Source organism: Stigmatopora nigra, chromosome 8 (genome assembly GCF_051989575.1).
Source record: "Stigmatopora nigra isolate UIUO_SnigA chromosome 8, RoL_Snig_1.1, whole genome shotgun sequence".
Classification (NCBI taxonomy): Eukaryota; Metazoa; Chordata; class Actinopteri; order Syngnathiformes; family Syngnathidae; genus Stigmatopora; species Stigmatopora nigra.
In genome coordinates this window covers 12,937,473-12,948,630 of record NC_135515.1, presented here as the reverse complement: position 1 = coordinate 12,948,630, position 11,158 = coordinate 12,937,473, and the positions used below count along the sequence as shown (strand labels likewise).

The 11,158-nt window shown below is 41.3% G+C and overlaps 1 protein-coding gene across 4 annotated transcripts; it reads left to right on the top strand.

Moving 5' to 3' along the window:
* Positions 1-121: 121 nt before the first annotated feature.
* LOC144200040 (THAP domain-containing protein 6-like) lies at positions 122-10,950 on the top strand. Of its 4 annotated transcripts, none has more exons than XM_077721923.1 (8): positions 122-360; positions 863-988; positions 3,895-4,087; positions 4,205-4,294; positions 4,379-4,438; positions 7,148-7,355; positions 8,524-8,677; positions 10,193-10,950. In XM_077721923.1, exons 2-8 carry the CDS (start codon positions 984-986, stop codon positions 10,389-10,391), a joined length of 909 nt encoding a protein of 302 aa, XP_077578049.1. In that variant the 5' UTR covers positions 122-360; positions 863-983; the 3' UTR covers positions 10,392-10,950. The 4 variants fall into 4 exon arrangements, with proteins under 4 accessions (XP_077578049.1, XP_077578050.1, XP_077578048.1 ...); XM_077721924.1 differs by having other exon boundaries at positions 123-360; positions 863-970; positions 4,205-4,286; XM_077721922.1 differs by having other exon boundaries at positions 126-337; positions 863-970.
* The last annotated feature ends 208 nt before the right edge of the window (positions 10,951-11,158 follow it).

Here is an 11,158-nt window from a genome sequence, read left to right as displayed (position 1 = left end):
CATCAGTAATGTAATACGCGAATTATGAGAAAATCGCAAGATCCATTTTTTTTCGATATCAATGGGCCAAGGCAAATCGTTCCGACCAATAAGTGGCGCGGCGGACCTGTGGTAGCTTTAAAATACCCGTGAAGGCGACGAAGGAAAAGTAGAAGAAAAATATCACTTCCGTTGCGGCAATCCGATTACATCCAATAGTAGATCCCTCGTTGTCTACTATAGTGCACATAAAGCCTCCATTTTGAGCCGGTCACCTTAGATATATTTTCGAAAAGTCAAGGTGCCAGAGTACTCTGCTGCGTTGTCTTCCAACAATCGGCGAATATTCGAGAGCCGGGTAATTTGAATTACTTTTCACAAGTAAGATCAATATTATTTTAGTTATTATGGTTCTATTTTAAGATTATTACAGTGTATGCCAGATAAACGGCTCTTCTGGGATTTCTAGCATACTCCTAGAATATGCCTACCTCAATTTTACAGTTAGGCACTGACATTTTTTTTTTTTAGTTGGTGACTGATATTGTTTGTTTCCAGCATGTACAGTATATGGTCCATAAATCTGCATTTCTGTTACGTTAAGGGTAATTGACCAAAAAGATAAAATACACTGGATTGACTGGAAAGTAATTTTCCCAGTTATACGCGTTTGCTTGTATCAATTTGAAAAGAAAAAAGTTTTAAAACGATTGATTAAGGTATTCTGCGGGTTGAGATTGTTTAGGCACACTGGAATATTTGCGACTGTCAAACTAGGACGAATGACCTCTCCAATATGGCGGCATGAATTCCCGTCAGCACTAAAGGTTTCTAGTAGATGTTTGCAATGTATGTCCTTATTGTGTCTATGTTTGTTCCACAGTTTACACTGCACGATACTAAAAGCCATGATGCCTGTGTATTGTGCAGCATCTGGCTGTTATAACAAACGCAACGTCAGAACCAAGTCACTCCAGATTACCTTTCACGGGTAAGAACGAAAAATGATGTTAGTACATTTCTCTCTACACATCGTTTATACAGATATTAACTTTACCGAAGGCGCAATTCACTCCAAACATGGCTTTGCACTCCCAACATGGCTTTGGTAAACTGTATTCTGTCATGAGCTGATTTTCTTTGCCATTTCAAGGTTTCTCGGTGACACGGGATTTAAGAGGCTATAGTTGAGGCGTTTCAATGAGAAAGAAGGGTTAGACTTGACTGTGACCTTAACTGGACAGGTCGCATCGTATAGATCAGTGGTAGGGAACCTATTGCTCGCAAGCTGCATGTGGCTCTTTTGATGGGTGCATATGCCTTTCTGCTAACTTGTGAGCTAAAATGTGGAAACCGCTAGTGAGAGAGCTGAGTCCTGAACACACCAATAGGAGCGTTGACACTACCATTAGTGCCGCCTAAATCAGATGTTTTTTCATTAGATCAGAAAGCGGGGACCTTTTCGAATGAGTGCCAGAAACAATTCCTATTTTTACATGTTATTCATTGAGATCCATACTCAATTCTCATCTCATCTAATTTTCTGAACCGCTTTATCCTCACTAGGGTCGTGAGGGGTGCTGGAGCCTATCCCAGCTGATTTCTGGCCAGAGGTGGAGGACACCCTGAATTGGTGGCCTGCCAATCACAGGGCACAAGGAGACTGAAAACCATTCATGCTCACGCTCACACTTGTCCCTTTTAGCAATTTAAAGTGTCCAATCAGCTTACCATGCATAACTTTGGAAAGCGGGAGGAAGCTGGAGTGCCCGGAAAAAAACGACACAGGCCCTTGGAGAAAATGCAAACTCCACGGTTAGCCCGATCAGGATTTAAACCCGGGTTCCCCACTGTAAGGCCGACACATCACTCAGCCACAGGATCGCTCTCATACTCATAATTTAAAAGTCAAAATATCGTATTTTGACACCTATAAAACGCACAGTTTGATTGGGCGCAGTGTCATTTTCGGGTATATTTTGGCCACTTCAGAAAGTGTGCCAGCATAACACTAGACAAGCGTATGTTATGCCATCCGCTAGCATACCTATGTTATGCTATCCACTAGCGTACCTATGATAATGCTAGCCGCTAGCTTACCTATGGTAATGCTTTATTGCGTTTAAAGGTACACTGATATGAAGTTGTTGTGTATTCCGAGAACTTGACTCCAGCTCTGGCGAAAGCACGAGCAGTGCTGGCCGACACTTGAGCCAAGTCATCCACATTCCATTGTAACTTGCGACATGCATAATTCCCAGGGCTTTGATTCTCCTTGCTGTTTTATCGGCATTGACAATTCATTCCAAATTGTCACATATTTCGTGTAAAGCTGCCTGCCCGGACGACAATGTTGGCAATCCGCTAGCAATCCGATAACAAAGCTGTTAAATTGTGTTCAATCCATGGTTTCAGTACATTTTCCAAGCGTTCACACAGGTATTTTGTTGTCATTCACGTCAGGCATTTCTTTTTAGCTTACTGGTTAATGGACAGACGTATGCATCCATCCAAAGAGCCACACATTAAACTGTTCTGCATGCATACTCATTGATCCTCATTGATTATCAACAGCGCAACAAAGTTGTCAAAATAATTAAGGGACCTGTTGTACATTAAAAGTGGTCAAATTACTAAAAAAAAGTCCCGGTGCGCAGTGACTGCTAGGATATATAGTCCTTTTGTCAATACACCCAGGTTGACGGCTGTGATAACTTTGCACTAATACTATCAATATACTACAACAGCGAACACACTAATTTGGTGCTACATGCACCAAATTGCATGTTACACCCGCACGCTAAAAACATGTTTTTGAAAAGCCAACGCAGGCAAGACTGAGTTTGGTTGTACTTTATTTCAATGCAGATACAGAAAAAACAAACAAACAAACATAGTTCCAAGTTAGACAGTACAGTCGCAAAAGCCGCAGAAGAACAAAGCAAAAGTACAAAGCAAATCAAAGTAAATGGGATCATTAAAAATCACCAAATCAAATCATATCATTAAGACAGAAAAGCAGCAAAAACACAAAACGAGCAGGAGTGGACAGCTCCCGCCACCGGCTGCCACTTGAATGGCGCTATCTTGGTTGCATTTAGGACAGACCTGGGCATTGTACGGTCCCCGGGCCACATACTGCCTTTTGGTTGGTTAACACGGCCTGTGTAAGGTTCATTGTAAATGACAAATTAAATGTATAATTTCTAATTTTACATCACGTATGGACTAAACTGGCATTGCTTTTATTTTGAAGTCATTGTTTTCTTCACGTGTTTAATGATGCAACTTGAGCCCTCCAAAATGGTGGGTGATGCTACTAAAAAAAGAAAAACAGATGCTGAATGCAGTTTTTTTTAACACAATATGGACCACCACCTATTTATTTACTGAAATCAGTGGTGGAGCCGTGTGTTTATTTTGCGGAGAGCAAAACGCTGTGTTTAAGGATTGCAATTTGAATCAGCATTACCAGATTTAACATGTGGAGGAATACAAAAAAAGTAGCGATGCTGAAAGGGCTCGGAAATTGGATGCTTTGCTAGCCAACTACAAAAGCGGCAAATATTTTTTTAACAGGCGTCACGGGTCCAGGGGTGCAGCAACCCAGACAAGTTTTGTGATAGCTCACAAAATTGCTAAAAACAGTAAGGCATTCACCGAAGGGGAATTTGTCGCACAGAGCTAGGTGGACTCTGGAGCACTAATATGCCCTGAAAAAAAGAAGCATTTAAGCAAAAAACAATTGCCCATCCATATTTAGGAGATGGAATATGTCATGTTTCATGTTATCACATAAAAAATATTAATGTAACTAAATATTGAACATTTCACAAACAACTTCCTTTTTAATTAGTTTCTTTAATACCCACTGTTTCAATTGTACAAACCTCTGCATACCTTTAATCTTTTAAGGTTTCCAAAAGAGAGACGTATAAGGAGGCAGTGGGAAGCAGCACTGAGGAGAAAAAAATTTGTTGCCAGTGACCACTCGGTGGTGTGCAGTGCTCATTTCAAACCTGAAGACTTTGACAGGACTGGCCAAACTGTACGACTTCGAATTGGAGCTACACCGTCTATTTTCAGCTTCCCTACTGATGTCACAAGAGTAGGTTAATTTTATGCTGCTGTGACATTTTTTAAATTTATTTGATTCAAATGATATTTTTTTTTACAGTTGAAATTTCTTTTTCTGATCTTGAATGCAATCTTTTTGCCATCTTAGCCAGAGTCAAAGCAAAGCAAGCAAATGCAAGAGCCAATCGACCTGTCTCTGCCTGTCCCTAAACTAAACACACATGTCGCAAGTAATGAGGTTGTAAATTTCAAGATATTAATTTCTGTAAATTTCACATTTGTTATTGTGATTCATCCCTGATTTTTTCTCTTGTCTTTCCAGCATGATGATCCCAGGATTAGGAATGAGACAAATAATGATTACCAATACCACCACACATCTGTGAGTGCTTTGCTTTAAAAACCCTGTACAGTCAGTTTTGACATTTTTTTTCAAGGTACTTGATACGTATTGAAATTTACATGCTGACAATGGGAAATATACGATCTATGTATGATACCACTGGAGGATGCCAGTGCCAAAAACATAAATCACTGTCAAGATATTAGTTTGGATGGCTGTTTTCTTGACAGCCATTGGTTAAGTTTGAAAGTGCGGCCTCTCATCTTGTCACAGTAGCAAGACAGTAAATATATACAAATGGTGTATTTTTACGGTTGAAATTTCTTTCGGTGGAAGAGGGCGAGGAAGAGGAGCAGGAGAATGAGCGGGGGGAGTTGCTTCTGGTCTGGGGGGTCGGGAGTGGGGGCAGGACTGAATGTGTTAAAGAACTGATTCAGTTCATTGGCCCATTCCCTGTCTCCGGACTCCGGGTCTCTCTCACTGTTGCCTCCATGGCCCGAAATGCTCCTCCAGCTTCTCCAGACCTCTTTGGTGTTGCCTCTCTGGAGTTGGCTCTCTAGCTTTCTCCTGTCGATGGTCTTCCCCTTCCTTATCTCTCTTCAGCTCCTTCTGGACCATTTTCAATCTCTTTCTCCCCAGACCTAAAAGCCCTCTTGTTCAGGAGGGCCCTTAGATCCCTGGTGACTTGCGGCTTATTGTTGGAGAAGCACCAGACCTTCTTCGAGGGTAGAATGTTCTCAACACAGAAGTTAATATAATCTGTGATGCATTTGGTCAGGCTGTCAACGTATTTACCCTGTGAATTGCACCTCCCAGCCAGTGGTCTCAAAACGGTCCCTCAGTACCATGCTAGTCTCCTCATCACGATTTTCTTCTGAACCGCTTTATTCTCATTAGAGTCACGGGGCGTGCTGGAGTCAAACTCAGCGGCGGGGGACACACTGAATCCTTGGCCAGTCAATCTATTGCAAGTCTCAAAAAGATGGACAACCATGCACACTCACACACGTACCTGGGGGCAAATTAATGTCCCAATCAGCCTACCTTGCATGTATTTGGAATGTGGGAGGAAACTGGAGTACCTGGAGGAAACCCATGCAGGCCCGGGGAAAACATGCAAACTCCACACAGGTGGACCGACCTGGATTTGATCCCAGGAGCCCAAACCTGTGAGGCCGACGTGCTTACCACTCATCTGCCCGGCCACTCTTTTGTGTTTAGCAAACTACATTCATTCATTTTCCGTACTGCCTAGCCTCACATAGTTTGTGGGGGCTGTTGCAGCCTCTCCCGGCCAACTACGGGCACCAGGGGACACCCTGATTTCGTAGCCACGCAATTGCAGGGCACAAGGGGTTGGACAATCATTCACGTTCAAACTCATACCCATGGGCAATTTAGAGTGTTCAACCAGCCTACACTGCATATTTTTAGGATGTGGGAGGAAATCGGAGTGCGGCTGACGCGCTAACCACTCGGCCACCTGGCCGCCCTGTTTCGGCACATTATTTTGTTGTTTGAATGTGCTTTCCTTTTATTGCTACTTTCACTAAACATGCTAAATATGTTACTCTGGTCATATAGGTCTTTAAGTGTTGATTACCTGCCATATAGTTTTATAAGCATTTTGGTGTCTCTAGATGTCTCTGCATCAAGGCCCTTTCACTCGGCACTGAGTTCGAAGGGAAGACAGCTAAGACGCGTTGTATTACCAACAAAGGGGGTCAAATTGAAGCGTAGTTGCGGCAAGCGTATTTGTTTACAACAAGGCTCAACTTAATGAGCAGTTGTGACAGGTCGTTTATATCAAACGAACCTCTCGGCAACCCACACTTATTATCCTGATGAAAGCCAAATGATTGTTAAGAGTTAGAAATGCTTGTACAAAAAGGCGTGTGTATTTTGCTGGACGCACGACGACACTAATAAGATATACAAGCCGAAATGACTGAAATTTTAGGGTTGATTTAAAAAATAAAAAATAAAAGGGCATTTACTAACACGTCAAATTTCCGAATATCGGCAATGATAATCAGCCCAACCAATTATCAGTCGATCTCTAGTTTGTGAGCTTTGAGACAGAGGAACATGCATGTCTCATTTGCATTTGTAAATGACAGAAGTGTGGAAAAGAAATCATGTGTAATGAACACATCTAATCCAAGTTCACACTACCAATACATTTGCCCATTTTTGTTTTCTTAATCTGTGAGTATGGCTAGGTCAGGGGTGTCAAACTCCCTTTGGTCTGCGGGCCGAATACAGTTTAATTTGAGATCAAGCGGGCCGAACCAGTAAACTCATTGCAAAATTACATAGAACTAACAATAAGCCCACTTTTTTCCTTTGTTTTAGTCACTAATACTAATAATTAGTGCAAAGAATGAGTCAAGTATCAAAATGTTTATTAACAGAATTTTCCTTTTACATTATGAACAACCTTTTGCCAGGCCAACGTGGTCCTAGTTCCGCCGCAGTGTTGCTTTCATGTTGTCTGCACGTACTAAAATACTGCGTCCCCTAGCGGATAGTACAATAACTACAAAATTTAAACGAAATTATTATTTTTTTTAATACAATGCAGCTTTCTTCCCCGGGCCGTACCAAACCACCAGACGGGCCGGATCCGGCCCGCGGGCCGTATGTTTGACAACCATGGGCTAGGGACTTGTGCATTTGGTATATCTTTGTTACTACACGTACTGTAACTTTAGACTTGAAAATTTGATTTCTCCTCTTTCCTCTTAGGATCACGCATACACATTACCCTCTGCTGCTATCCTGAGGAAACGACTGGATGAAGCCCTTGATAGAATCGAATGCATAGAGCGGGAGAGCAGGAAGGCAAAGGTCAGGGAAAGTATGTCCAACGAAACCATGCGACGTCTTATCGACGAGCTGAAGGAAAAAAAACTCATCAATGAAGAATTAAAAGACAGACTTGATCTATACTCAGGTATCTGGAAGCAAATTAAGTGCATATCTATGTTCAGCCTGGTTGTTCAAATTAATTGCATTATAAATAATTATTAACAAGAATTCCAAATATCCGATTTGGGTGTCCCAGTATAAGTGACAGGTTTGGGAAGGTTTTTTTTTATTTTTATTTTTTAACCAGGTATTAAAAACAAACATACTTTGAAGTAACAATAATAAATGGAGAACAACTGGCTTTATATGCATCTGTTAGCATCGGTTTTTAGATAATTATCGTATTTTCACGACTCTTAAGCGCATCATATTTTTTGATGCAGTGTCAAAAATGAGTGCTATTTCTGTATTTTACACACACAAAGGACGCACCGTTCTTTTAGATGCAGCCAGGCATGGCATATTTATTATGGATTATAAGGCGCTCTGTCTATTTTGGAGAAAATTTAAGACTTGTGCCCCTAATAGTTGTGAAAATACGTTAATGGCCTCTATCTATCTATCTATCGAGATCCGTCTATCTATCGAGATCCGTCTATCTATCGAGATCCGTCTATCTATCGAGATCCGTCTATCTATCGAGATCCGTCTATCTATCGAGATCCGTCTATCTATCGAGATCCGTCTATCTATCGAGATCCGTCTATCTATCGAGATCCGTCTATCTATCGAGATCCGTCTATCTATCGAGATCCGTCTATCTATCGAGATCCGTCTATCTATCGAGATCCGTCTATCTATCGAGATCCGTCTATCTATCGAGATCCGTCTATCTATCGAGATCCGTCTATCTATCGAGATCCGTCTATCTATCGAGATCCGTCTATCTATCGAGATCCGTCTATCTATCGAGATCCGTCTATCTATCGAGATCCGTCTATCGAGATCCGTCTATCTATCGAGATCCGTCTATCTATCGAGATCCGTCTATCTATCGAGATCCGTCTATCTATCGAGATCCGTCTATCTATCGAGATCCGTCTATCTATCGAGATCCGTCTATCTATCGAGATCCGTTTATCTATCGAGATCCGTCTATCTATCGAGATCCGTCTATCTATCGAGATCCGTCTATCTATCGAGATCTATATCACATCACAAGCTCAGGTAAACTATAAAAAAGTGAATAATAGTCTGAAAGATATGGTATAAAAGAGTGGTTACCAATGTGTTTTTTCTTGTTGAAATTTTAGGGCTTAACTTGGATGTCCTTGCAAAAAAAAGCCATGAATACTCAAAGGACCAGCGAGAGTTTGCACTTACACTCCACCTCCATGGTCCGAAGGTCTACCACTACCTCCGAGAGACTCTGCAGCTTCCCCTTCCACATTCAAAGACTTTGCAAAAGTAGGCAATCCACACACATTTTTAAGAAGCCCAGCAGACAATGATTGATTAATTATGAGCTTTTTCCCTATTTTGAAAGTCCCTCCCAACATAAAGCTCACGACATACACACTCATCTCAGATATGCTTACTATTCCCGGGTCGCTTTTGCAATTGGTGCAGTTCAGTTAAATTTGTTGGCGTTTTGACGTGGATATGTTTCTTCAGCATTGCCCAGCAGTTGAGTCAGGGTTAGGATTAGTTTAATGGGGTTTAAGTCAAGACTTTCGGAAGTCCATTTCTAAAACTTTAATTCTAGCCTGATTTAGTGTGTCTAAGACCCAACGTTCGGGCAAGTGACTTTTAGTTTTCTTGAAGAATTCGAAAGTAATCCTCCTACTTCATTGCCCCATTGACTCTGTGTAAAGCACCAGTTTCATTGGCTGTAACTATTCATTATTTGTTTCATCCGACCAAAGAACTTTTCTCCAGAAGGTCTTATGTTTGTTCTTGTGGTTAATAGCAAACTTTAGTCGCGTGGCAGCCTCTCAGTCCATGGCGATGCATAACACGCTTGACTGTGGACACTGGCGCCTGTGTTGCAGCAGCTTCTAATTCTTGGCAGATCTGCTTTTTGGTGCATTTGGGTTGCCTCTTGACCCTCCTAACCAGTATTCCCTCAGCAGCATGTGACACCTTGCGTTCTCTTTCTGATCGTGGCAGTGAAAAAACAGTGCATCAACTTTTACTGACGTCTAGTCTGTGAGCACATTTTTTTTTAGTAGATTTAAGTAATATCTTGAGAAAAGTCACAAAATGATGTGATTAAAAACATTTCATTACTTATTTTTGCATTTCTTTAACGGGAGGTTGTGCAGGGTCCACAGACATCCACTTTTAGTGACAATTGGTCGGTGCGAAAAATTAGATTTTGGAAGAATTCTGGAGGTTTATGTGATTCCTGCTGACAAAACTTTGATGAAAATGACTATTGTTGATACAGGGGAGATAGTTTTCAGTTAAAAGTTTTTTTTTCAATGCAAAAATTGTGCCACAGCTCAAAAAAGGTTGTGAAACACTGTCTTAAGGATTACAAAATTTAAGATACTATTGGAGAAAATTAGTTTGCCATTGATAAGACATCCTGTCTTTAGTACAGAGGTACCTCGACATACGGTCGTGATCCATTCCGAGACTGAGATCGTATGACAAGATTTTCGCAACTCAAGTGGACTTTTCCCATTGAAATGAATTGAAAACAAATTAATTGGTTCCAACCCTCTGAAAAAAACACCAAAAACATGATATTGGATTGGAAAAGTCCGCCCAGTGGGCGTAGAAATATTTTATACATGAAAGAAATGCAAAAAAGACATTGCCATGGCCACCTGGTTTGGTCGCATCACAAAATTTTGATCGTATCTTGGGCGAACTATTCGATCGAAATTTTCTTCGTAAAAACAAGAATGTTGTATGACGAGGTTAGACTGTAATTTCTTTTTAATATGTGCTTATTGTTTGTATTTTATTTTAAAGGTGGATGCAGCAACAACCCAATGACATGACAATTCCAGATGATTTTTCGCTATGTGGAGCAATGGTTCCCGATGGTGAGGATCCAAGTGGGCCAGTCAACATTGTAGCACAGGATGACATTGTGTTTCTATCAGCCTGTGAAAAGTCTTCCTCTGAAGGTTTTGGAGATCCAGATGTGTTTCCATACCTGCAATCATGAGCATGCCACCCGATGGTGCAGTGATTCTTCCGCTTGACCTTGGTGTGGTCAGTCTGGGTTCGATTCCCACTCGGTGGCAGTGTGCTTGGTTCTCTGTGTTTCTGTATGCCCTACGACCGACTGGCGACGAGTCTTGGGTGTAGTCTGCCATTCGCCCTAAGACAGTTGGGTTAGGCTCTAGCAACCCCCGCAACCCTTTAAAGAATGGGTTTCCCTATCAGCATTGGCTTTTTGCCTGATCTTCATTGCTGGGTTGGTTGTACTTTAGTTGTTAACAAAAATCTTGTGGAGTTTTTGCGCAAACTTCCTGACAGCTGCTGTATTGGCATCATGTGACCAGCCATAGCACAAATTTTCACTTAGGAATGATCGTTCTCCCATGATACCTTCTGAAGGCACAGGCACTGTTAAATTGGCCAGAGAAGCCTATGGATTCTACTACATGTAGAGCCGCATCGCTGCAGAAGGACTGGCAGATCAAGAATGCTAGCAAACAGCAGCCACATGATCTGATCCACTGCGGCAAGCAGAGAAGTCCTTGTGAGAGTAACAATATTTCTCGCTATTTCATTAAAATGTGAGGCAAACAGAATTGTTTTCTACTAGTGTACTGTACCATATTGGTTTGTATAATACTTTTGTATTTAAATAAATGTAAAATATTCTATTTTCCCACATCAATGTCCTACATCTGTTTTTCGATTGAAAACAAACATTGTAGCTCGGACAATAATAATGTGTCAATTTTTTTGTGATCGCAGTTAAAA

Bases quoted from the DNA above. Each gene is read 5' to 3' on its own strand.
- LOC144200040 (XM_077721922.1), top strand. From the start codon at position 888: ATGATGCCTGTGTATTGTGCAGCATCTGGCTGTTATAACAAACGCAAC. The intron at 7,356-8,523 runs GTATCTGGAAGC...TTGAAATTTTAG, and splicing joins CAGACTTGATCTATACTCAG to GGCTTAACTTGGATGTCCTT. The intron at 8,678-10,192 runs GTAGGCAATCCA...TTTATTTTAAAG, and splicing joins CATTCAAAGACTTTGCAAAA to GTGGATGCAGCAACAACCCA.